This window comes from Pogona vitticeps, chromosome 5 (genome assembly GCF_051106095.1).
Source record: "Pogona vitticeps strain Pit_001003342236 chromosome 5, PviZW2.1, whole genome shotgun sequence".
NCBI classification, from domain to species: Eukaryota; Metazoa; Chordata; class Lepidosauria; order Squamata; family Agamidae; genus Pogona; species Pogona vitticeps.
The window spans coordinates 61,737,505-61,764,024 of record NC_135787.1 but is presented as its reverse complement, the minus strand read 5'-3'; the positions used below and the strand labels follow the sequence as shown (position 1 = coordinate 61,764,024).

Genomic DNA, 26,520 nt, shown 5'->3' with positions numbered 1-26,520 from the left:
CGCCTCCCTCCGCCCAATCGCCAAGCAAGAGGAAGGGTTTCGCGCCCTCCTCGAAACGCGGTTGCGCCACGAAAGAAGAGAGTGACGGGAAATGTAGTTCAGTCGCCCACGTCATCAGAGGCCGACGTGAGGCTGAAGTCTTGCCGCTGACGGCCTGTTTCCCCGCCCTTTTCTTCGCCCGCGTTGGGGAAAGCCGGGACGTGTCAGCTGGTGAGGGGAGCTCTCTTAGGGCCCGGCTCCCGTTGAGGAGGAGGAGGAGGATGCAGCTCCCGGGGGCGCCCCCTCCCCTGAGCGTGCCTTTGACGGATGTGGTAAGTGAGGAGGGGCTCTTTTTTCCTCCGCTGTCCTTGGAATGAGGAAGGGGTTGGAGAGCCTCTTCTTCGTAGCAAGAGAGGGAGGGATAGGGGGCCACCTGGAAGGCCGCCGCAAGGATGCTCTGCCTCATCGCCCATCAGGGATGGACCACCTTCCCATTTGTTGAACAAGAATATGGGCCCAGAATAGGGACGTGGTGGCGCTGTGGGCTAAACCGCAGAAGCCTGTGCTGCAGGGTCAGAAGACCAGCAGTCCTAAGATCAAATCCACGGGAGGGAGGGAGCTCCCGTCGCTTGTCCCAGCTCCCGCCAACCTAGCGGTTCGAAAGCATGCACATTCAATTAGATCCATAGGAACCACCTTGGTGGGAAGGTAACAGCATTCCGTGTCTAAGTCGCACTGGCCATGTGACCACAGAAGATTGTCTTTGGACAAACGCTGGCTCTATGGCTTGGAAACAGGGATGAGCACCGCCCCCTAGAGTTGAACATGACTGGACAAATTGTCAAGGGGAACCTTTACCTTTACTTTATGGGCCCAGAAACCCAGTCCAGATAGGTGCCCCTCAGATCAATACTGGTTATCTGTAAAGAAAGGGTTTTTTTTCTGTCTCCCTAGATTTGGCTCTGGAGATCTTGACCCTCATTCTACTATATGAGGGACATAGCATATCCTTGACATATATGCATAATTTATAATTATCAGAGGTGGAAATGAACTAATAATAATAAAAGATGTGAAACATTAGAAATTCCCTTATGTTATTAAATTGTGCAGTTCTGGATTAAAGCTTATTTGAAACTGGCAAGGCCAAGTGATCATCAGAGTTAGTGCCAGCCTTTATTTCATGCTGCAGCTCTTCTCTGTAAAGACTTAAACAGTAACTAAGGACTTGTCTTCTTGTTGTTTAGTCATTAAGTCATGACCCCCTAGGACCAGAGCACGCCAGGCCCTCCTGTCTTCCACTGCTTCCCCGAGTTTGGTCAAATTCATGTTGGTAGCTTCGGTGACGCCTAAGGGCTTGTCTAGGCAAAGCATTTGTTCTGGTGGAAGTAATGGGTTCTATATTGATTTAAGTGGTATTTTTCTTGCCACTTACACAATGCAAAGTTTGTCTCAATTTATGTGTTGCAAGAAGGGTTCCCCCCCCCCAGGAATACTTTGTACCAGGGTAGAGTTCAAAACAAACAAACAAACAAAAACCAAACAAAGAAGCTCATTTATTAAGTATTTCTGCCAAAGTTTTTAAAAAGAAATGCTGATTTCTCAAGAAAGCATAAGCGGTAGTGGTTCACTGAAGTGAGGCTGCCAGTTAGAAGGTTTCAACTAGAGCTAAACTACTACTCAAAAAGAATCAAAACAATCCAGCAGGGAGGTTGATTTAATAAACATTTCTGAAATAGTTTTCTATAAAGATTTTATTTTTAAATGGTCTTTATTTCTTAAAGGGGATTTAAAACTTTTTAATACTAACCCCATAAAAGCCACGCTTATTTGGCAGCAAGCAGCAGAAAGTGGGGAGGGGGGATAGCATAAATGCTTTCTGTGGAGGAGGCCTAAGTTAGAAGACAGAATAAAGACAGAATATTACTTTCTGCAGAATAAGGAGACTGGAAAACTTGGACTTACACTTTCCATGCAGAATTCCCAATAGCTGAGGAGCATCAGTTTGGGGAAGATTGTATTTATGGAGCAAAAGTTTGAATGTGTGTAACATCTTGCCAAGCACAAATATTTTTACTTGAATACAAAGGCAGATTTGTTTTCTTTAAGATGCTCAAATTCTCAAATGACTTCCTGTTATGTCTTTTATTTTCAGTTGCCCCATTGCAAGGCTGAATCAGAGAATTATTTTGTCAAACTAGTCAGTTCATGTATATGTTCATGGTAATCATACAAATGAATTTTATCTACAAGTCTGTGCCCAGATATGTAATAACAAGGCTAATGATATCTTCGCCAATTAGGCTGGTAAGCCTGTGAAATTAATAGAAACAAAATAAAATCCAATGCACATTTATACACAATGTATCATTGATCTTGGTTGTCTTGAAATCTAGGTAGGATCAAACTGAAAAGCTGAGAACTAAGCAGCTACTTGGGAAATAAGCCCACTAAGCATAAAATGCAAAACTAACAGCATAATTTTATATATACTTGCTGAGAATTCCCATTGAATTCATTTGAACTTCCTTGTTTCTTTTTATATAGGGGCATGGATTTAGGATTGTACTTAATGGTTTCCATAATATATTTACTTAGAAATATTTGAAATAATGGCACTGTTTCCAAGTACATATCTACATGGTTAGATAGTACTAGAAGTTCACTTGTCTTTCATCAATGCCAATCTCCTCCTCCTGAAGTCAACATCATATTTGCATTTGCATTTCTTTGGGGAAATATGGGTGTGTTGCTGTCATTCTATACACAGGGCATTTGATGCATTAACAATATACACTTTGATACACAGAGCATAAAAAAGAATGGCGGTTCCTTGTACATGATGAAAGTTCTATAAGCCACACTTCTGTGACAAGTGAACAAGGACTTAACCAAAGCAGGAGTAATTCAGCATTGTCTTTTCTTCAAACAGGTAATTGTAGAGACTATGGACATTATTTTTAGAATAAGAGGAGGCCTGGATCTGGCATTCCAATTGGCTACAACTGATGGTATGTCTCCTTAAATACTACACATTGTATTACAGTATCAGTGATATATTTATAGAAGACATCAACTGACATAATTGACAAAATTATTCAAATTAACCAAAGTAAATATGGTTACAATATGCATAATCATATTTAAAATGTGTTTGCAGGATGATGATGACTATCATTATCATTATTATTATTTGTAGCAAGTCTGGAAATGTGTTATTCAAGGGAATGTTTAAAACTGGATCCCAGTACTTGGATAGGAGCAACAGTGAATTCTTCTGTACATGAAACAACTGAGAGAGATTATCCGGAGTTCTGGGGTTCAGTGTCACTAGTATGCAGAGACACCCAACTCTACTTCTCCTTGCCACCTAAATCCAAGGGAGCTACTTCAGCTCTAGATCAGTGTTTGGTATCAGTAGTGGACTAGATGAGAGTGAATAAACTGAAACTTAATCCAGACGAGACAGAGGGTGTTCTGATTAGTCAAAAGGCAGATCAAGGAATAGGGTGCTGAATGGGATTACACTCCCATTGAAAAAATAGTTTCACAATTTGGGCGTACTGCTGGATTAATCCCTGAGCCTAGATGCCCAGGTCTTGGCAGTGGCCAGGAGTGCATTTGAACAGTTAAAACTACTGTGCCAGCTACGTTCATTTCTTGAGAGATCTGATCTGGCCATTGTGACACACCCTCTAGTTACTTCCTGGGTGGATTACTGTAATGTGTTCTGTGTGGAGCTTACTGATGGAAAGTGTCAGAAAATTCCAGTTGGTCTAAAATGCAGCAGCCAGCTTACTGACTGGGGCTGATTACAGGGATCACATAACTCCCCTGTTACAGCAGTTCCACTGACTGCCGATCCATTTCTGGGCACAGAAAATGCTAGTTTTAACCTATAAACTCCTAAATGGCCTGGGCCCAAGCTATCTCAAAGACTGTGTCTCCCATTATGAGTTGGCTGGGATGTTAAGATCATCTGGATTCCGCCATACAGAAGGGGACAGCCTTCTGTGTTGCTGCTCCCAGACTTTGGAACTCCCTCCCATAGGAGGCCAGACTGGCCCCATCTTTGCTGTCTGTTGCAAAGGCCTTTCTCTTCAGGCAAGCCTTCCCTCAATAACTAGCTGCCTGTGTGTGATTTTTGGATGGATTGTTAGTAGAGATGGGGGTATTTGTATACAAATACAAATATCCCCGCACAGCTAGACTTAATGAGGGGCTGGCCCCTGCAGCTGGCCCATCCACTCACTTGTCTGGTGGCGGCGGCAGCAGCCTCTCACATCCTTCCAATTGCTCCTGCATCTCCACTCTCTTCCTACTTGGCTAGTAACTCAGCAGCCATGCAGGGAGACTTGTCCTCCCTCTCACTGCTTGGAGTGGCCAGGCGAGCAGAAAGAGAGCAGAGCTCTGGGAGTGATTGGAAGGATGAGTGAGGCTGCCACTGCTGCCAGACACGTAAGTGGATGGGCCAGCCACAGGGCCTGGCCCATCATTAAGTCCAGCTGTGCAAGTATATTTGTATTAATATATGAATACCCCCATGTCTAATTGTTATGCATTACTGCTTTGACTGGATTTTTAGTACTACTTTGTGTTTTCCATTTTTGTTTTTTTGCATTTCTCAGAGTGGCATTTGTTTTTTTAATATTTGTATAACTATTGTTCTTAGCTTTAATATTGCCTTTTAATTATGTAAGATGCTTCTTTATAATCATTGTTCTGAGCTTTAAATGTTGTCTTTTAATGATGTTAACCACTGTTGTATACTCACTATTTTCAACTTTAAATATTGTCTTTCAATGTTGTAAGCTGCCTTGAGTCTTTGTCAAGGAGAAAGGTGAGGTAAAAATGTGTTAAATAAATAAAATAAGTAAATATTTGTACTGGCTTTTGTTGCATCATTTAGGGATTATAAAATGCTGCTTGCTAGGTGGAATAGCAGCATGGAAGAGAAAGCCATTTAAGGCTCCAAAGGAAGCATCCTAACAATTACCATATTTTTTGCACCATAAGACGCACTTTTTTCCCCTCCAAAAGGAGGGTAGAAAGTCTGTGCGTCTTATGGTGCGGTGACTTCGCCCCCACTGGCCCCGTGGGGGGGAGCGTCGCAAGGGTCCGAGGGAGCCTTCCAGGACCCTTGCGATGCTCCCCCCCCCACAGGGCCAGCGCAGGCGAAATCGCCAGCTTCCAGGTGGGGGGAACGTTGCAAGGGTCCTGGAAGCTCACTCAGACCCTTGCGACGCTCCTCCCACCGGCAAAATCGCCAGTTTCTGGGAGTGTTTTGAGGCTTCCCAAGCCTCAAAACACTCCCAGAAGCTGGCGATTTTACCCCCCCTGGCCCCGTGGGGGGGTGGGAGTAGCGTGGCAAGGGTCCAAGGGAGCCTCCCAGGACCCTTGCCAGGCTGCCCCCACCTCCCCACGAGGCCAGCCCTGGTGAAATCGCCAGGTTCTGGGAGTGTTTGGAGGCTTGGGGAGCCTCCAAACACTCCCAGAAGCTGGTGATTTTACCCCCCCTGGCCCCGTGGGGGGGTGGGGGTAGCGTGGCAAGGGTCCAAGGGAGCCTCCCAGGACCCTTGCCAGGCTGCCCCCACCCCCCCACGGGGCCAGCCCTGGCGAAATCGCCAGCTCCCAGGACCTTTTGAGAGGCTGGAAAGCTTCTCAAAAGGTCCTGGAAGGTCGTTATTTCGCCCATGCTGGCCCCATGGGGGGGGTAGCGTGGCAAGGGTCTGGAAGGCCCCCTCGGACCCTTGCCACACTACCCCCACCCCCCACGGGTCCAGGGGGGGCAAAATCGCCACCTTCTGGGGCTCTTTTGAAGCTTCCCAAGCCTTAAAAGAGCCCAGAAGGTGGCGATTTTGCCCCCTCTGACCCCCGGGGGGGCAGGGTGAGTCTCTAAAGGGTCCTGGAACACACTCTAGGACCCTTTGGAGGCTCACCCTGCCCTCCCACCAGGCTAGAGGGGGTGAAATTGCCACCTTCTGGGGCTCTTCTGAAGCTTTCCAAACCTCAAAAGAGCCCCAGAGGGTGGTGATTTTGCCCCCTCTGGCCTTCAGGGGGTCTGGGTGAGCCTCCAAAGGGTCCTAGGTTGTGTTCCATAAGACAGACCTCTCCATAAGGCTCACCAATTTTTAGGAGAAGAAAACATATTTTTTTTCCTGTTTTCTTCTCCTAAAAATTTGGTGCGTCTTATGGAGAGGTGCGTCTTATGGAGCGAAAAATACGGGACTTCTATAATATATTAACTAGAAAAATAGTACAAGCCTGTGCCTATGTTTAGCAGGTGATTCACCTAGTAATTGTATGGAGCTAGATAACTTTGCCCTGCTTTCCAAATGTAAAATGCCACAGGGTGGATAGCAGAGCATATAGTTTGCGTGTAGAAAATCGCAGAATCAGTTTCTGACATTTCCAGTTTTAGAAAGCAGGTTGGTGGAAATGACTTTTGCTTTTATCATGAAGAGCAAAGAACTGTAGATGCACAAATGTTCTAACATGTTATTTTGCTAAACAAGTTGCATTAAAATATGACAAGTATAGATTGCAACTATTAAGGCCACTTGACTTGAAATTATTACCAAAAGCAGAGGAGATCCCAAGCAAGCAGGCTTAAGAATATACAGTAGTGGATAACTCTGTAATAATCAAAACTCTACTTTTGTGTCATATATTCAAATATCAGGTCCTGTTTTTGTAATTGTAGGTAACTATTGTAGAGTAGGAACATTTCCAAATAAGTGCAACATATTTTTGTTTGTCATTAGCCATGCTGATAAAAAGTATATATACTAGAACGGTCTTTTACATGTTTAGTCTGAAGTATAGCTTGGAAACTACTTTTTTTGCACTCTACTAGCCCAGAATCCCAGTTACTGGCCAAGCTGGCCAAGAGATTATGGGATTTGTGGTTCAATATTCCCAAGCTTTACTCTAAATCAAGATCCACTTTGTTTAATGCAACATATTCCTTTGGAAATATGTCTAGAATTACAACTCAAAATATTAGATCACGTTTAGATAACTTATCACTTTTCCCAGGCGACATATTCCATTATGTAAGTATTCTTTATTTGCTTTAGCCATATACCTTTACAGGTAGTACATAAAAAGTTAGTGTGATTGTCGCACGCACCCAGTTCCCCTGTTTGTTCTTCCACACAACCCAGGTTCACTTTCGGGTATGACATTTACTTTTCAACTCTTTTTGCTGCCACCAGAGGATTTATTCCTCACTATATCAAATATGACTCTTAAATCACAGTTATCCAATATAACAATGTTTATTTGTGTGGTTATAAGTAAATCGTATAAAGTGAATCATGGATGGTCTTATTTTATACATTCAATAAACTGTGCTTTGACAATATTTATATTTGCTTATGAAGAATCATTTTAATCAAGGTATTTATTCATTTCCTATCTTATTCTCTATATCTCTATTGCTCTTCTCTAACACATTTCTGGTCTTAACTACCTAAACTGCTTCTATCCAACTGAAGTCCCTAACTGAAGTCCTAACTCTGATCTTTAACTAATCTCCATTCTCCTCTTATATTTCCTTGGTCCCCCCTTCTGTTCAACCATTGGTTGCTAAATCAGGGTTCCATTGTGATGGACAGGAGTGGTTACTGACCTGTCCATCACAGTGATATAAAACCAACATACTTAAATCAAGAAGATAAATGCATAATAATCAAATTTACATTGATACTCTGAAAAATTAAACAAGTAAATGCGAAGAATTACAGTTTTGAAGCCATCTTTAATCTTATTTTAATTACTGCTGCTAAAACCTTTGCAGATTCACTCCATTGCTTTTCTGCCCCTGTAAGTTAGGAAGTTTTAAAATGCTTAAATGTTCTTCACTTTAGATGAAGCCACTGCCTTCTTAGCAGTGGATGGAGCGAGCAATTGTACACTTTTTTTCCAAGGTCCTTCTGAGTAATTAAAGTAATTAAACTTTTTCCTTGCTCTGCCCATCCTTTTAATCTTCTTTTCTCCTTATATTTTAGATTCCTCAACAAAAGAAGCATTAAAATATGTTTTCAGTGACCTTTCAACCAAACTGGCTTCAGATGTACTGGTTTTTAGAATCTGCCATAGCCCAGTGTACTTATGGCCAAATAGTGGAAAAAACTCAGTTGCAACTGAGCTTTCAGATGACTCTCCTTGTAAGGAGATATTACGGTTTATCCAGTGAGTACAGTTTGATGGAAAAAATAACGAGTGCTGTTGAGGACTTTGGTAGTACAATCATTCTTAAAGCTGGATTTATTACTGTTTTCCAGATTTGACCAGGAAGATGAGGCTAAACGCAGGTTTTCAAAAAAGAAAGATAAAAAGTTTCAGGAACAAGTATGTATGCCTTTTATTGCCATAGTTTTGTAGACCTGGATAAGAAAAGGAGAGCTATTTAAATTATACATGATACACTGGTACCTCGACTTATGAACTTAACCCGTATTGGAACGGCGTTCGTACGTCGAAAAGATCGTAAGTTGAGGCAAAATTTCCCATAGGAATGCATTGAAAACCATTTAATCTGTTCCGGCTGTTTTTTGTTCTTATGTTGAGGCGCTGTTCACAAGTAGAGGCATTAGTTCCCATAGGAACTAATGCAAAGCTAGTTAATCTGTACTCTACCACTAGGGGGAGATTTTTTTCTTCTTCTTTTGACCTAAGATGAACTTAGGTCAAAAAAAGGGCAGGAAAGTTTTTTTTTTCATTTGTAAGTCGAGGCTCTGTTTGCAAGTCGAAGCAAAATTTTGTGAACGGAGCCGTTTGTAACTTGAAATGTTCATAAGTAGAGATGTTTGTAAGTCGAGGTACCACTGTATCATCTTCATAATACATTTATCCATTTGGCACAAATGAAGAAGCTGACATGTAAGAAATAATTCTCAGAATTGAATGTGCAGTTCATATCTAAATCCTAACATTTTCCCCTAGACTCTAAGATTGGAGTAATGCCCTGAAGTCCAGATACATTAATGCACTGATGCAGTAGTCAGTCAGTCCCCTAATTTGTGATTAGTCTTTAAGCCAAAGTAGCTGTTATATTAGATATAATTTTTGTTTAACAAGCAGCATCAAGACCACCTAACATGGGCTGAAGCTACAGTGTGGAGGATGTTAACACTTTCCCTGTGTGCTATTTTTCTGATCTAAATTTCTCACACCAATTTTTACTTGTTCCATAGGGAAACCATAGCAGATTCAGATGGTAGTAGACTTGATCTTTGCCTAAAAGCTGAGAAGAAAGAATTGATTACAAATTTAGTAACAGCAGCTAAATTAATAATAGCAAAGAATTGGAAAGTTAAGTGTAATCTTCAGTTAAATGATTGGTATAACGAAGTATGGAATATCGCTATCAATTATAAATTGACATGTACTATCAAAGTAAGAAAATGATTGTTAAATAAGAATATATTTAGAGATACAATATATTGGGAGAATTTATTGATTTTGTACTAGTAAAGGGGGAAAGGTTGGGTACCTTCTAAAGAGTCAGTGTATTTTTGGAAGGGGAATGGGGCTCCATAAAAGAAAAAAAATAGAATATCTCTATTGGTTCCGGTTGTGAAGAGCACATTGAGTGTACAGCATGTATGTTTTTTTTAGTTTTGTTTCGTATGTAATTAAAAATAAAAAGATTCACATTGTACAACTTGTACCTTTAAGCCTTTATTATTTGCAGCAGCCTATAGTAAACATAGATCTTATGCTGGAAATGACAACTGCATTGGAGGCCCGGGCACCAGTCATTGAAAAGGAGACCAAGGAGCATCACTACATTAGCATGACTTTGCCAGTTGATGCTGTTGTCTCTGTGTCTCCAGAAGAAATGTGGCGGAAGTAAGTCATATAGGATGTACTTATCTGTTTTCTACATCTTCTATTCTGTTATGACATGCATCACAGTTCTCTCTGGTGAGAGATCTCAAGGTGCAATATTTACCTGGCCTTGATCTACTTTGAAATGTGGACATAGGAGTTTTATGGTATTTTGTAGTGTTGATATTTACCTACAAATATACTAGTGACCCACTGTAATGTAAGTGGATAAACTGGGACATAGGAAACATGAGTTCAAATCCATACTTGGCCATAAAAGATTATTGAAGGGTAGCACAGGCAAAAACACCTTGTATATTTCACATACGTCAGAAACCCTACTATGGTTATTGCAAGTCCAAATCACTTGACTGCACATAACACATATGTGACAATTGTCCCATGTCACCCCATCACTCATATTCAGGATCTCATTTGCATGAGCCTATGAGAGGAGTGGAGGGGTAGAATCAGCGGATATAAGAAGGTTTGGCAGAAGAGATGAGGGAGGAGATACAGAATTTGCAGGGAGAAAGAGAGATAGGGAGATAGTGAGAACAGGTACTAATAGAGATAAGCTGGTCAAGATAAATAGAGCAGGTGGCGATTGGTTATGTGGCAAGCTATATGACATTTTAATGATTTGATTGTATGCATTGAATAAAGAACATCTGTGATTCTGATTAAATTTAATATACTTCAGTAAATAAGTTCTATTGGCAGTAACCAGACAGTGTCTGACTAAAGTTCTTTATATATTGTGGATAAAGGAAATCCACTGGTGGCAGTGACGAAAAGAGAAAACGTCACAATTGGTATCTGCTGGTGCGATGACATAGTGTGAGCTCTTTGTTTAGGGAAACAAGCAGGGGCCATGTGGTAAACATCACAAGTGGTGGCAGCGGTGGGATACAAAAAGATTCCAGTAAAGCCAAAGTTTAAAGCGATTTTTTCTGAGTCAAGAGTGCCTTTTAGTCAAAGGTCTGTAGTGAAGAAGTGGATGACTCGCTAGAGCTTTTGTGGAAAAGCTTAGTGGCGGGGCTTCTGAACGCAGATCATGGGGGGACTAAAGATAGGGAACAACTCTGAGGGAAAAATTCTGTTTGAGGGTACCTCAGGATTTGAACCGATCCAGTGGGCTAGCTTAGAATCCAAGGCTCCGAGAGTTAAGTGAGCACTTGTGGAGTATTTTGTAGTGTTGATATTTACCTACAGATATACTAGTGACCCACTGTAATGTAAGTGGATAGGCTGGGACGTAGGAAACATGAGTTCAAATCCATACTTGGCCATAAAAGATTATTGAAGGGTAGCACAGACAAAAACACCTTGTATATTTCACATACATTAGAAACCATGCTAGGGTTGTTGTAAATCCAAATCACTTGACTGCACATAACACATAAACACACACAAAAATATAGGCTGAGCAAATGTGGGAGTGTTATAATAAGTACTTCAACAGATATCCTGAAGTTTACTTCTTCCATATTGGCATCCTAAGATGCTTCAGAAATACATGAGCTGTTTGTTCATTCCCATGCACAGCTAACCAGTACATGGAGATTGTGATTTTTACAAGACTATATACTCACCTTCTCCCAACCAAAGATTTAGGAAGAAGAACATGTCCTTATTCATAATAATACTCTGCAGAACACACTCTGTGTATTTTTTAGTTTACTTATTTATTATTTATTTATTTAACTTATATGCCGCCCACACTACCCAGGTGTCTGGGCGGCTTACAACATTTATTATTAGGGCCGTTTAAAAAATTGTTATATCTCTGCTGGATTTCACTGTATTTTTATGTGTCAATTGAATTTTCGGTGAGTTGTAATCCTTTTACTCAGAAAAATTAGGAGTGCAAGAAATAGATTGTTAACAAAGATTGGGTCAAATATTTTTGTACCATTGAGTTTATTGTACATACTACTTGCCTGTTGGTGGAAGAGGAGGATAAAGTAACAATGTTTCTTGGGATTTCATGGTCTCCTTGCCTTTGTGTTTATAGGCACAACTAGAGATGGGGGTATTTGTATAATTTGTATTCCCATTAATCTTTCGGTTTTTAATATTTTGTTCATATCTTGCAGTGTACGAAACTTTCTTGTGAATGCAATTCACACACAGCTAACTGATATGGAAAGGTGCATTTTAAAATACATGAAAGGAACTTCTGTTGTTGCACCTGAACAATTTCATTTCATGTTACCAGGGAAAAAGCATCTTGTAACTATCTCATATCCTGCAGGCATTTCTGATGATCAGCTTGAGAGTTACAGACAGGTAGGTCTTACACTGAAAGACTATATGGTGTTGTCTATAATGTCACTTACATTAATGTTATTTAATACAAATAATTTTATTTATTAAAATAAATAAGGATTTAAAGTATTTGATAATTCATATGTTTTAAATGTAAGACTACAGTTTACAACCCTACAAGGTAGGTTGTACAGTATACAGAAGTGCCTTGAATTGTACAGAATGTTCCAAATGGTATTTTAAAAGATGATTACTTTTCTCTGTAACAGGAGTTTTTACTGTGTGCAGGGCAGCAGCATTCAGTGAGAGGGTAGTTAATGAAAACCCCAGCAGTGTAGTTTCTTCTCATTCTTTTCTAGTATACAAATTGCCTTTGACTGTGTAAGGATTCATTTTTGCGTGTATGAAGCACTTAGTTTTTCAGGTCCTCTTCAGAGGACTGTAGGATAGATCTGTGTCTGTTTCCAGGAGCAGTGACTTGGCATTTTTTCATGCTCTACTAACATGTAAGAAAACAAAGAACATGTGTAATATTTATGGGCCGGAATCCTGTTGGCACAGCTCTGCATGAATAAGGCTGATGGTGTCATCAGCCGTGGCCTTTTACTATCAATTAAAAGTTTTCTCTCCCCACCCCCTCCAGGTCCCAAGGCTCCATGGGATCCTTTTCAAGCTGCAGAATCCTTTGGGAGGGCCTTGGGAAAATAATTGCCGATTAGAGGCCTTTGTATAAAGAACTTAGTACTAAAAGAGTACTTTACCGTATATGCCGGCGTACAAGACGAGTTTTGGGGCCCCCAAAACATGCCTCCAATTGGGGGGCCCATCTTGTACGCCGGGTGGCAGGAAGGAGCCGCCGCTGCCGTGAGAGTGATGCGGGGCCGCGCTGGCCGGGGAGGAAGGGATGGATGGAGGGAAGCAGCGCACATTCGCTCGCCCGCCCGCCAACCACGTTTCCCCTCTTCTTCTTCCTCTTCCTCCTCCTCTTCCTCCAGCCTCCAGGAGGGAGGGAGCCGTCGCCGCCGAGAGAGTGATGTGGGGCCGCGCAGGGAGATGGAGGAAGGGAAGCGGTGCGCGCTCGCGCGCCTTCCACCCCCTCGCTTTCCCTCTTCCTCCTCCTCCTCCTCCTTCTGCTGCCGCCAGGGAGGAACGCAGGCAGGCAGGCAGATGGAGGGAGGGAAGCCACTCGCACGCCCGCCACGCCCCGCTTTCTCTCTTCCTCCTCCTCCTCCTCCTCCTGCCGCCGCCCCCCCAAGACTCTTCCCGGCGCCGCATTTTGGGGGGGTTGTCTAATAAGCCCCGTCGCCGTATACGGCGGCATATACGGTAATTTGTCATTTTAGACTCATGGGGTGGGCCGATTATATGCTGTGATAAAAAGAAACTTGATTTTAAAAAATATATGGCTCAAATCCTGTTGCATGAGACAAATGGCATATTTTTCAGTGCAATTAATGGGTCTCCACTGGGAATTTTGACCATGTGCCAAGCTAGTGAGAGAGCATGCCCTCAAGAATCCCAGTAGAGCTTCATTAATAGCCAGCTAGCAGTGACTAAATGTTAACACTACCTTGTATTATAAAGTAGAGCAAAGATATCTTGTTTCCTTATTGATTTTTGCCTGTCTCATTTTTGCCTTATTTTTAGGAATTACATGGATGGTTTAACTTACCATTTGACAGGCCTTATTTTCGAAGAGCTAATGCCTATCACTTTCCAGATGAATCATTCAGAGATGGATATCTCAGAAACCCACATGTGCATCTCAACCCACCTGGCATAGAGTCTGGTATAGTGAGTTTCATTTGTATTTGCTCTTGCTTTGATTTCAGATTTAAAGAGGAGACTCCATGGAAACTTGAGGCCTGTATAAAAGTAGCATATATATCTGTGTTGCTTCCAGCATCTATCAGTCAATGCCAGCACAAATGAGAAGCACATGGCCTTAGTCTCCACCTATAGGTTGAATACACAGACAGGTACAAACAAGTACAGGAAAGAGTTGGGATGCTGTCTTGAGGAATCTGACTTAACACTTTGAGATAAATGGCAGCACATACTTGTTTCCTGGTCTAGAACTCTGATTTTAGTACAAGTATGCTGCATGCCTTACACTAGCTAGCATCAGAAGGAGAAGTAAAATACAGTAGTATGACTCATCCTGTGGTGTTGCAGTTATTGTCCTGTCCCAGAATGTCTCTCTCAATGGCTGTACCACCTGATTGTTACACATTTAATTCACTGTATGAAGAATTGTTTCTTGAACATTCTTGATTACCCATTCTCTTCCCTTCCCCTTTTCCTTTTTAAAATTTGTCTTTTCAGTTGTAAGTCTGCAGGCAGGGATTTATTGGGTTTTGCACAATATTCAGAATACATTGAAAAGTATGAATAAAAGTCATAGTAATAATAGTAAATTATAATATTAATAGAAACGTAGTAGTAATAGAAGCAATAATGTAGCTTACAAAGATTGTGACTATTCTTGTAGAATCGTTATGGACCTAGCCTTGTGTTTTATTTGCCTCTCTTTTTGGCACAGGTATATCTGGTATATGGCACATATACTTACCATCATTACATGCAAGACCATATTGATGATAATGGCTGGGGCTGTGCTTATAGATCTCTACAGACTATATGCTCATGGTTCAAACATCAGGGGTATACGGACAGATCAATACCTACACATAAGGAGATCCAACAGGTACACATAATTTCCAAGTTCAGATTCCTTGGGGAAACCCTGCTATTGATGGGGTGAGATTATTAGAGGAGCTTACATGCACCTAACACAATACAGTGCTTTAACAGGAAAACAGGTTGCCTCAGGGCATGTGTGTACTCTGTTATACAAATATCAGCCAGTACAAATGACTGTTACTTCTCTTTTTCATTTGTGGTGGGGGTACCGACAACACCAAAGGCTCTAGTTGATGTTGGAGACAAGCCACCAGAGTTTATTGGATCACGCCAGTGGATTGGGTCTATCGAAGTACAGCTTGTACTGAACCAACTATTAGGAATAACTTCAAAAATACTGTTTGTCAGGTAAGAATACGTGGTAACATAGGAGATGAATACAGTGGTGCCTCGCTTAACGAGCGCACCATATAACGATGAAATCGCATAGCGATTAGGGTTTTGCGATCGCAAATGCAATCGCATACCGATGGCCCCTATGGGCGAAACTCGCATAGCGAAGATCGGTAAGCGTTTCGCTTACCGTTCTTCGCTTTGCGACGCCCACCGATCAGCTGTTCTGCGGCTCCAAAATGGCCACCGGAAGCCCCGAAATGGCCGCCCGCAGCGTTTTCGCGCCCTCCCCTTGCTTACCGAGGGCGCGAAAATGGCTGTCGGCTATAGGAAAACTTCGCTGAACGGTGAGTTTTGGCACCTATTGGAACGCATTAAACTAAGTTTAATGCGTTCCAATGGCTTTCCCCGTTCCATACAGCGATGTTTTCACATAGCGAGGGTTAATCTGGAACGGATTAACCTCGCTATGCGAGGCACCACTGTATCTGCATTTTTAGGCCATATGCAGAAAGGAGTCACAACTGCTCAAAAATCCATTGATTTTATGTTGATTTTAACTGATGTAATCTTCCTTTGTCTCTTTGAGGAAGGACAGTAAAAACATTTAGTGGTTAATAATTGAAGCTTTGCAAACATCTTGGCTTTGTGTGGCCCATGTAGATTCCATATGTTTTTAAGCTACGTAAAGGACCAATTCTCACATCATCATGTACCTTCAAGTCAGTTCTGACCTATGGTGATCCTTTCCAGGATATTCTAGATGAAGAGTACTCAGAAGTGATTTACCATTCCCTTCTTCTGGGGACATCCTGGGACTGTACAGCCTGTGGAATGCCAAAGAGGCTGGCTGTTCTCCCAGGAGATACACTGGAGAATCAAACTCCCAACCCCTGGTTCCACAGCCAGATGCCTAATTCACTGAGCTATCCAGCCAGCGTTCACATCATAGAAACACTTATATGCAGCCTGCAGGTTTGTGGGTATAGTGTTCTTTGTTCACTAACAAAGTCCTTTTAAAATATATTCATTCTCCACGTTTCTTTGTATGCCAGTTGTGCAGTGGCATTAAGGAACAACATTTTGTTCAACAGTAGTTTTAGATCAAACCCAATATGTTACTACTGGTACAACAGTAACAATAGTAGTCAGAATGCTTTCACATAATAAGTAATTCATTTCTTAGTTTTAGTTTCTAATTAGTGTTTGGAGTGACATGTAGTTTGCTTTAGAGTTTTATTATCAGGACTATAAAATATAAAACAGCAATGACATCTCTATAAGCAAGAGATGTGAAGCAGGTCAGGGATGTTCATTCTAAGGTGAGCAAAGTCTGGCTGAAGTTATTAGTCATATACAAAGTAGTATCAATTCAGAATGTGTTCTTTGAAGCATGCCTTCTAATCAGATGGCAGGCACAATAAGTTTAGTAAGGCATATAAGCTGTGGCTTCTGTTTTAGAAGCAAAACTAATAATTTCTGTGTTCAGGCAATACATAGGTTTACATGAGTTGAAAGCGAATCCACTGTCTAACTGGGTATTGCTTACAGCAGTGGTCAAATATTTGTCCGGGGGAATAATGGCTTTCTGCTTATTGGGGCAGCTTCTCCTTTTGGAAGGCTATGGGGAAAAATCCTTAGGTTATGATTTAGAGATGTTAGGGACTGAATTTTGTGTATTTCATTAACTCCTGTTATTTCCCTTCATAATTCACTGAAAATATCACTTTTGCTTTCAGCCAAGGGTCTGAGCTGGCTTCACAGGGAAGAGAACTTGCTAATCATTTTAAAACTGAGGGAACCCCAGTGATGATTGGTGAGCTTTTTAATACCCAGAAATTAATACATTCAGATTTTCTAAATATTCTATCTACTTCAAAAAAAAAAAAAAAAACACTTGGACAATTGTGGTTTGTTTCTTCACTGCCTAGAGACTGCTCTTTTAGAACACAAAGGTTTTCAGGAATTATATGTTTGAATGTTCTTTAACAGAAACACCACATTTTGCCAAATTAGAATACTTTCCATGTACTTTCTCTTCCTGCCACAGCAGGGCAGGGCATAATAGGGCATCCAGATGTTGCTACAGTCCCCAGCGTTCCTTCCTGTCCATTGGCTATGCTAGCTAGAATTGATAGATTTGTAATTCAGTAAGTAACACCTGGAGTGCCACCATGCTTTACCCACTCATTTTCTACAAATAATGTACATTTTCTGTGGGAAATTTTCAGTCATGTGATCCTTTATTTCCACTTTAAGAAGGCAGAGTCTGCAGAGGAGCAGTTGTAAGTGACAGTGCTTCACTATCAACATATGTTTTAGTATATATCATCACATTTGCTAGAAGACTGTTGTGTTTGCTTCTATAATGAGGATAGTAGTACCAGTAGTAATAATGATGTCATCATTGCTCGATAGCTGACTAAGCCCAAATTCTGTCCTTCGCTGCATTGCTAAAGAATAAAAGCAGCATGCAACTTTGCTACATTTAAATAAGAATACTACAGTAGGGCATGATATGTCTCAGAGCACATATAGCTGCAAAGAGAGACACAGAGACCTCTTCTATCTCAAAATCCAGCCTGCTGATATCACCACACTCTGAGCAGATATGGCCTGTAGATCCCAAAACAAAAAGTGTGATTGGTCAGTTAGATCCTCTCAAACAGGATTTGAAAAAGGATTGACAAAAATCACTTCATTGTCTACAATCCCCGTTGTAGAATTTACAACCCAAATAAAGGAGGTGGCTATTGTAGATGAGGTTTTTGAAATGGCAGCCCAAAAACAAGTAACTATTGTAAAACATAAAGGTCTTGACAACTGAGGCCTCACCTAGGATCAGAGGAATTAATGGATTTTCTGGAGAAAATAATTTCATCTTCATGTTTAAGATCTTGTTTCTTGGTTTACAAATTTACAAGGCAAAGGAACAGTTGTGTGCTCCCACTGCCAAACCTCAGTGTAGAAAAGCCATTGATAGTTCTGAAAGAAATAGCCGTACCACGACTTTTGATTGTCTTGGTGTGTAATCTGTACTCTGGACAAATATTGTCAAGACAAAATGTGTAAAACAATGGTTTCCTATAGGCAAAGGTGCAGGGGGAGGGTATAGTTTTTGCCTATTCTGTATGCAGAACATATGATGTGGAAAGCTGGATTAGGTTCAGATGAAGGAGGAATGAAAACTGATGGAACAAAAATCAATAGTCTAAGATACATAGACACCATATTACTGGAAGGAAGCAGTAACAGCTTGAAAGAACTACTGGAAAAGGTTAAACAAGAAAGTATGAAAACATATGTCTAAGATTAGTTTGTTCTTCAAAATAATGGGCTTCGCTTGGAAATTAAGAGTGAATGAATAATTGAAGCAGATCTTCTTTCACCAAATGATATTAGAGTCTGTAGGCCTGTAGATTTATATTTTTGAAAGAAGCTATAACCTGCGTTATTTCTTTTTTGCTATAGTCCTCCTAGGCACACTTGCCTGGGACTAAGATTCACTGAAAATAGTGGAAATTGCTTCTCAATAAATTTTTTACATTGCCACATAAATCAGAAGTTTTGTTAAAGACTGATCATTTGACCACATGATTGTTTGTGCCTTTTGTTTGTTGTCTTCTTGTTTAGGCCATTTTCAGGTAGCTTAGAGACACTTCTAGCCTCTGATCCACCCACCTACCTCATTGTAGGGCACTAAAATGAGGCGGGGGGGGGAGTTCTTCTGAATTCCCAAGCAAGATAAGATGAGGTTCTTTCAGCCTCAATTATCTGTTATCAAGGATAGCACTCTTTTTCATGTAGAAGTAGGCTCCCCATTTCTATCATTGAGATGGTGTAACTTACGAGTTGGCTGCTTTGTGCCTACATCTGATTATGCAGATGACCTGTTTATGCAGTCTCTTTCCACAGAGAGAGGGAGGAAGACCACACAGGCAACTCATTATGGAGTCTGTGCTGTTCAGTGATGCACTGCCATTGATGTGGTATTGAACCCTGAAAGTGCAGACTTCCTATGTTTGTTCACATTTCGACATATATATGCCCATTTGATGTACTTTAATGACTATCCCCCAATGACAGGAAACAAGTGTCCACTTATCCTTTTTCTCATGTATTAAGCACATACCTAACTCTTCAGTGGCTGATGTTGACATGGAGTTAATAGGGGCTGGTAAAGCTCTCTCTGTCTATATTTTCTTTTAAATTGATCTAATTAACTCATCCAGAAATGTCTTATGCAAATAGTATTGTTGAGCTTTCTGTTCAGCTGTGCATGGTGATCCTATTGCTAAAAAACAGATGAGTTGTAATTCCAAACAGCCATGCTGAGCCATGAGTTTTATTGAGCTTATTTCTGAGTGTAAGCATAAAAACCCATGTAGTTGGAGTCTTTAAGATTGGAAATTATTTATATATAATAGTTTATTTTATTCATAGTACAAGTTTGGTTCTTCAGGTTTCCCTGCTGTGTATTCCATGAAAAGCTTTACTTATTTTGTTGGGAAATGAAAATTGTCTACCTTAATGTCAGAGAACTGTTTTAATGTATAATGAGCAAATCTATATTTTATTTTGAATATTCTTTCTCTCACTTTCCCAATTCAGGTGGTGGTGTCTTGGCTCATACAATATTAGGAGTGGCATGGAATGAAATCACAGGGCATATAAAATTTCTGATCTTGGATCCACATTACACTGGAGCAGAAGATCTGCATACTATACTAGAAAAGGCAAGGATCTATGTTCGTACACAATTTTCATTTTTGCAGATTGTTGTGCCTGAAGAGAAATATTTTATGGGATTAAAAAAAAATACATTTCAACATTTCTTGTACCTGTTGATATGTGTAAATTCTTTTGAATGTTTAGAAGGTAAGTATATATAAATACAGAGAATGAATTATTTGGGGATTCATATCAGTTTTACAAAAATGCCAACTAATGCTATTACATTACAGCCTCATGCCTTACAGTTGGTGCTTTTTCCTTTTAATCTTCAGGGTTGGTGTGGATGGAAAGGTCCAGATTTCTGGAAGAAAGATGCTTATTATAATCTGTGCCTGCCTCAGCGACCTAAATCTATTTGAATGCCTGTTTAGACAACTATGGTAAACTACTATACTCACTGAAACACACACATCTTGCTAAAATATGTGTGTATATGTATGTATTATATATTTATGTACATTTATGCTTTTAAGCAATGTTGAATTATCTTATGTAAAGTAATATGTTGTTCTGCACCCCAGCCTATGTAGTAACACTCTTCCAGTATTTTAGACCATAAATTAAATATATGGTGATTTTTCAAAAAAAAATGCAAGTAGTAAGTGTTTTGTAATTGGGGGTTGAGGCTTTTATAATCTGATTCTACCAATATAGTGCTATATGTTTGCTCAGAACCAGAAAGTTACTCCCAGATAAGTGTATATAGATGTGCAGCCTAGGATTTCTAGTGCTACAACATTACTTGAGGGCACAATATGACACCACCACACACCTCAGAGTTGCAGTTTCATAATCCCTGTAGGCAGATGTATATGTTCAGTATGTTGATGAACAGAGCTTGTACATTATGATGTTCTGAAGTGTATCTAAAGGTATTTGTATAGCCTGTGGCTGATGAAGTAACATGTTCAGAAACTGGTAGCAAGTTTATGTCCTCCCACCTCGTAAATATGTATGATATGTGCAACTGTGGAAGGAACAGCATATCAGTTACTATATTAGTTCTAAATTTTGCATAGCAACTTGGAGAAGAGATGATAGAAAACAGTACTGTTTATGCATATTTATTTTTCTGTAAACATAGCTGTAATAAAAAAGTATCTTCTTCAAGAAGCAACTGATCTCCTTCTCAGAAGGCATTGTTCAAAATATGTAGTTTTGCGCTGCAGGCCCTTTGAGTTTTGATTGTTCATGTTTCTTCTTGTTGTGACAGGCTTTCGCATAACATCAGGAATTTCATACTGTTTAAACACAGAGAAGATTATTTTTCAGATAATCTGCATTTGGATTAAACGTTTTATAGCCCATAAGAAGAATCCAGTTTCTATACAGCATATCTCAGACTTGAAAATATATTCCTGGGAAGTGGTTGATCACCCCTTCTGCCTTTGCCAATGCTGATGTTCTTTTCTCCTCCCATACAAAAGAACTCTATCTGAGTTATCAGGGTGTTGGTTGCTTCATTTGTTAACAATACTTTTAAGACACTTTTTCAGTTTCAGTAAACATTTGAACCAATGTCCAAAAAGAAATTTTAAACAAGAACACCCCAAAGGCTGGAATCCTGTACCAATTTACCTGGCATTAAGTCTCATTGAACGCAACAGGACTTACATCTGAGTAGATGTTTATAAATTGCATTTTAAAACAGTTAAATGTTTGAAACTACAGTGGTGCCTTGACTTACGAACTTAATCCATATTGGAACGGTAGCCATAAGTCAAAATGTTCGTAAGTCAAAGCACAGTTTCCCATAGGAATGCATTGAAAACCAATTAATCTGTTCCGGCTGTTTTTTGTCCTTATATCAAGGGTTCATAAGTAAAAGTACAGTGGTGCCTCGCATAACGAGTGCACCGTTTAACAATGAATTCGCATAGCGATCCGTTTTTTGGGATCGCTAATGCGATTGCATACCGATGCCTAGATAGGCAAAAACTCGCTTTGTGACAATCGGTAAGCGTTTCACTTACCGATCTTCGCATAGCGTTTTTTAAAAATCAGCTGTTCTGCGGTTCCAAAATGGCCGCCGGAACACCCAAAATGGCCACGCGCAGCGTTTTTGCGCCCTGCCCTTGCTTACCGAGGGCGCGAAAATGCCTGCGCTATGGCATTGCATAACGGTGAGTTTTGGGCCCATTTGGAACGCATTAAACTTCGTTTTTCTGTTCCGTATAGCGATGGGCTTTTCTGTTCCATATAGCAATGTTTCCCCATAGCGATGGTTAATCCGGAACGGATTAACCTCGCTATGTGGGGCACCACTGTATTAGTTACCGTAGGAACTAATGCAAAGCCGGTTAATCCGTACTCTACCACTAGGGGGAGAAATATTTTTTCTTTTTTCTTCTTTTGATCTAAGATGAACTTAGGTCAAAAAAAGGGCAGGAAAGTTTTTTTCCGTTCGTAAGTCAAAGCTCCATTCGTAACTCAAAGCAATATTTATCGTCTGGAGCTGTTCAAAACTCAAAACATTCGTAGGTCAGGGTGTTCGTAAGTCAAGGCACCACTGTACTAAGTAGATCTGAAACTACTAAAATGTCACAACAGTAAACATTAAAAAATTATGTGAATGAAAATAAGCACCTATGATATTGGATGACGTGTCAGTATATACAAGCATATAACTGAGTTCTAAATTTATGCTTTGGGCTTCGTTTTTGCAAAGTTCTTAAGAAAGGTGGCAATAGCAGTTAATCTTGTCAAACAGCTATCAGAACTCAGGCAGATATGTGGAAGATTTGTTAGCTGTCCTGAAAATAGCCCTGCTCTTAATTTGAAGTGAATTAAGGCAGAAGCTTAAATTTATCTTTGATGAGTGAAAGGCATTTGGTTCATTACAATACTGTCTACCACTAGCTGTTTCTTGATGATGTGTCAGTGTGACTAAAGGTAGATGAATTAGACTACTAAAGTCACCAGGATTAAATACTATTGAAATGGATTGGGCTTATTGCTGAGCAAACCTGTTTAAGATTGTAGTACCCAGTTTAATAGTAGCTATGAAATCGCATGCTCTAGCGTGCTGTGGTCCATGGGGTTACGAAGAGTCGGACACTACTTAACGACTAAACAACAACAATGAAATGAAACTACTGTATACAGTAGTTCTACTATATCACTGAGTTGCAAAGTAGAAGGAAAACTTGGCTGTTATTGTTTCCTGATACTTTGCAACCAATATAATTTCCTAACTCTTGCAGGGTAGAACTGTATTTACATTAGCTAGATTCTAGACATGATCCCTAGCTGGCTGGATAGCTCAATGTTTTAGGCTGTGGAGCCATAGGTTGGAACTTTGATTTCCCACTGTGCCTCCTGTGAATATAACCAGCCTCTGTGGCCTTGGGCAAGCTGCACAGTCCCAAAATGGTAAAGCACTTCTGAGTATTCTCTACCTCAGCAGTCCCCTACATTTTTGGAACCACGGACCGGTTGGGGGCCGGGAGCACCCCCGTGCTCACAAGCATGACCCCCCGATCCATAATAATTATTATACTTAATCCATTTGTTAGTTTTGAAAGAATTTCTGTCAGACTGAAGTGACAGATTGCATATTGTACGTAAAATAAGCCACTGTAATGTTAATATAGTATATTGACTACTGCAGATTAAATATACCATTTGATCTCATTCTCTTCTTGCTTATGGATCTGTTGATTGCCCATGCTCGTTTCTGTCTTGTTGCAGCATTGCTGGACAAGTTCTCCTCATTGCTGTTCAGAGAATAACAAGGTTGTGCTACTGTTTTCCTGTTCTTAATTTGCTTCACTGTCATGAGGAAGTGGGCACAATCCAGAAATCTCAAAGCCAGTGCCAAGTCTTCTGCTGTTTGACCATTCTTATTGCGCAAGCTACGATATAAAATTAAAGCACAATCAGTTTGACTGGTGATATTTTACTTTCCATTCAGCTAAAGAAAATTTCTTTTTAAATCAATTACATTAACTTATGTTACTTATTGTTAAACAGGTGTAAGATTGAACTATATGGTGTTGATCCAACCACATGTCGTTCTTTAGATCTATTGAAATCAGTAGATTTGATACCTACTACCCTTTGATTTCAGTGAGGCTTAAGCATAACTAAATTTCATTTAGACTAAAACCAAGCAGCTTGTCATCTAAGAAGGTGAGTGGATCTCATTTCAGATTTCCGAATGGGGTGTTCCATTGCTTCTGTCATTAGCTACCTATGGGAAGTGTCCATCCTCTGTTAGCTTTGTCTGGAAGTCCCGTGTACCAGTTGTGTATGAGTGGTATTTTTTGCAAATTAAAGTACAATTCAAAGGTGTGCAATATAGGTAGTAATATGCAGAACTTGGATTCATTTTTTAAAAATTAGAAATTGGAAAAAAATAACTTTTCCAAGCTCTGCTAAGACACAAGTAATGCTTTTTCAGTGTCAGATATAGGATCCATGCTGAAATATTTGCTCACATTTACCCATTATGAACAGCAGAATATAATTTAGGATTGCATAGTATTAGGGCACTAATATAAATAAATTGTGCACAAGTAATTGGTATTAAAACTAGTGCACTTACTCAATGCTGGCATGACTGGCGACAAGTAAAACAAGACACTCCAAACTCCCAACCTTAGCTGCCTTGTGAATTGGAGCTTCCCCAAGCCAATCCTATGTTTAAAAGAGAGAGAGAGAGAGAGAGAGAGAGAGAGAGATGTTTTATTTTCTTAGTCCGAAATATCTGAACTATTATCATAATGATTGTGGTCAGTTAATATAAAAGAGACAGGAAATGCAGTAGCTTTCTCCCTATTGTCCAACTATGGTTGTAACAACTTGCAGGCATAACCGATTTCTGCCTCAGAACCAACTGTACCTTGGATCAGGACCATTTAAAAATATTTATACCCTAACCAACTCTTTGTACTGTACCTCCCAGGATAAGAGTCTTCATACAGGCGATAAAAATCTGTAAGTTTTTACTTGCAGCCTTTAAAAATAAGGCTTCTGAACACTCAGCTAATAAGGCAAAGAAGATTGCGGATGTTGTGAACATGTTGCTCTTAGACCTTTTATAGCATACATATATACTCCTGTAATAAAAGAATCATGTCACTGTCCCCTTAATACAACAGCACCCAGCAAATCAGAAACTAGAGCTAGCTTTCTATATATTCAATATTCACCACAGCACAAGAGTAGTAGAATGCTTTAAAGCTGCTCAGGTGCTTCTTGCTTTCCAAATGCTCTGTTCATAGTCCCATACAGTAGCTGTTCAGCCCAGTATAACCGTGAGAAAATGGGCTGTGTTGGAACTAGACTGCCCAAGAAATATAAAACACATACCTGTTCGTTCACATTGGCTCCTGTCTGCAGTTGCCAAAGTAGGAAGAAAGCATTTCCTCCATGAGCAGCCAGATGAGCTGGAGATTGGACAAAAGCATCAGCAGCTATGTTGACTTCTGTCCCTTCTTCTAGAAGGTGGGTCAGGCCAGCAGGCTGCAAGACAGAGAAGTGTCTGAAACAAAGTTTCTGTAACTAAAGATGGATTGGTAGGTCTTTCACTAACAAAACTGAAATTATTCCCAATAAATAATTAAATAACTTCATCAGAACAATAAGCAGTTTACACGAGTGTTACTTCTCTTGTTCCTTCTCATTGATTTTAAGATGCTGTAAGTTTACTCAGCAGTGTGAGAAAGTGTTATAATCAGTTCACTATAAATCTTTTTATAAGGCAAAACTAAATGTACAGATTTCCCAAATCTTACCTCTGTATTGCAGTCCAACAGTAACATTCTCTTCCTTATTTTTCCCCCCCAAAAATCTTGTGACAAAAGCTGTGGTTGAATTAGTTAACTTTCAGTAGAGCTCTTTACTCCCTTCTGCCAGTGCATTGAATGCAGTGCCAGCTAAAGAAACCGTACCCTGGCTGCAGTCCCGCCTTCTCTGCTGGAAACCGGCTGCTGCACGTACACAAACAAGAGCACATGCAGCTCAATCCACTTTGTGATGTGCTGATTGGTTCCTGCTGATGCTTCCTTCCAACATCCTGTGCTTGGTATGCTTATGAGTTGGGAGGGGGCAGGAAGGGCTTATGGTCGATACAGCAGCCATGGAGAACAGTGCAGCTAGACACGTAACACACAGACTCTGTCCTTCAGCTCCTCCCTTTGCAGCAGCCACGAAAGAAAACAAAGCAATCCTCCTTGAATCTTTGTCTACTGACATTCCCTTTTAAAATGGATTGTTGGGATACATTCCTTCAGGTGCATGTTTAGGCAATTAATTATTAGGAGGCATACATTGCTTCCTAAATAAAAAAGGCCATGTCACCCTAAAATTAAAGTTCAGGTTTTTCTCTGGTGGGAGACCAAGACAACACCAGCGAAGGTACAACACAGTTTTATTTGAAAAAGGCCGAAAAAGCTGGTGGGCTCTCTCTAAAGCAAGAAGAGCAAAATAAAAAGTCAAAAGACAAGAGAGTCCTAGTAGCTGCACTTAGAGGGGAAGATATTGGATGGGGAAAATATGAGACATGCAGAAGAGGTGGGAGGGGCTGGCAATGAGGAAGGAGTGCTAGGCAGACACCAGCAGAAGGAAGGACTTATGGAAAGATCATATCACTTGAACTAGATGATGTAAACAATCAAGTTATGCCATGGATTTGGGCAACTGGGTGCTCAGGTAGAGCTA

The 26,520-nt window shown here is 40.4% G+C and overlaps 2 protein-coding genes across 5 annotated transcripts; one reads left to right on the top strand and one right to left on the bottom strand.

The window, feature by feature from the left end:
• The first annotated feature begins 131 nt into the window (after nucleotides 1-131).
• On the top strand, nucleotides 132-20,970 carry UFSP2 (UFM1 specific peptidase 2). Of its 3 annotated transcripts, none has more exons than XM_073001380.2 (12): nucleotides 132-311; nucleotides 2,912-2,990; nucleotides 7,992-8,175; nucleotides 8,268-8,334; nucleotides 9,680-9,837; nucleotides 11,916-12,108; nucleotides 13,735-13,881; nucleotides 14,630-14,794; nucleotides 15,014-15,138; nucleotides 16,863-16,939; nucleotides 19,735-19,859; nucleotides 20,130-20,970. In XM_073001380.2, exons 1-12 carry the CDS (start codon nucleotides 261-263, stop codon nucleotides 20,214-20,216), a joined length of 1,458 nt encoding a protein of 485 aa, XP_072857481.2. In that variant the 5' UTR covers nucleotides 132-260; the 3' UTR covers nucleotides 20,217-20,970. The 3 variants fall into 3 exon arrangements, with proteins under 3 accessions (XP_072857481.2, XP_072857482.2, XP_072857483.2); XM_073001381.2 differs by having other exon boundaries at nucleotides 150-311; nucleotides 9,683-9,837; XM_073001382.2 differs by having other exon boundaries at nucleotides 174-311; nucleotides 9,664-9,837.
• Nucleotides 20,906-25,775, bottom strand: ANKRD37 (ankyrin repeat domain 37). 2 transcript variants are annotated; one of them, XM_020802506.3, is made up of 5 exons: nucleotides 25,596-25,775; nucleotides 25,171-25,323; nucleotides 24,404-24,495; nucleotides 23,479-23,711; nucleotides 20,906-21,098 (listed from the first exon to the last, which is right to left on the bottom strand). In XM_020802506.3, the coding sequence occupies exons 1-5, from the start codon at nucleotides 25,620-25,622 to the stop codon at nucleotides 21,094-21,096; spliced, it is 510 nt and encodes a 169-aa protein (XP_020658165.2). In that variant the 5' UTR covers nucleotides 25,623-25,775; the 3' UTR covers nucleotides 20,906-21,093. The 2 variants fall into 2 exon arrangements, with proteins under 2 accessions (XP_020658165.2, XP_078250043.1); XM_078393917.1 differs by lacking the exon at nucleotides 20,906-21,098 and having other exon boundaries at nucleotides 22,891-23,711; nucleotides 25,596-25,768.
• Nucleotides 25,776-26,520: the final 745 nt, after the last annotated feature.

Coding starts and splice junctions, on each gene's coding strand:
- ANKRD37 (XM_078393917.1), bottom strand. CDS start 25,622: ATGTTACTGTTGGACTGCAATACAGAG. Junction 24,496..25,170: donor GAGCCAATGTGAACGAACAG/GTATGTGTTTTA, acceptor TTTTAAACATAG/GATTGGCTTGGGGAAGCTCC. Junction 23,712..24,403: donor GCCAGTCATGCCAGCATTGA/GTAAGTGCACTA, acceptor TTTATATCGTAG/CTTGCGCAATAAGAATGGTC.
- UFSP2 (XM_073001380.2), top strand. CDS start 261: ATGCAGCTCCCGGGGGCGCCCCCTCCCCTGAGCGTGCCTTTGACGGAT. Junction 9,838..11,915: donor CCAGAAGAAATGTGGCGGAA/GTAAGTCATATA, acceptor CATATCTTGCAG/TGTACGAAACTTTCTTGTGA. Junction 16,940..19,734: donor GGGAACCCCAGTGATGATTG/GTGAGCTTTTTA, acceptor TTCCCAATTCAG/GTGGTGGTGTCTTGGCTCAT.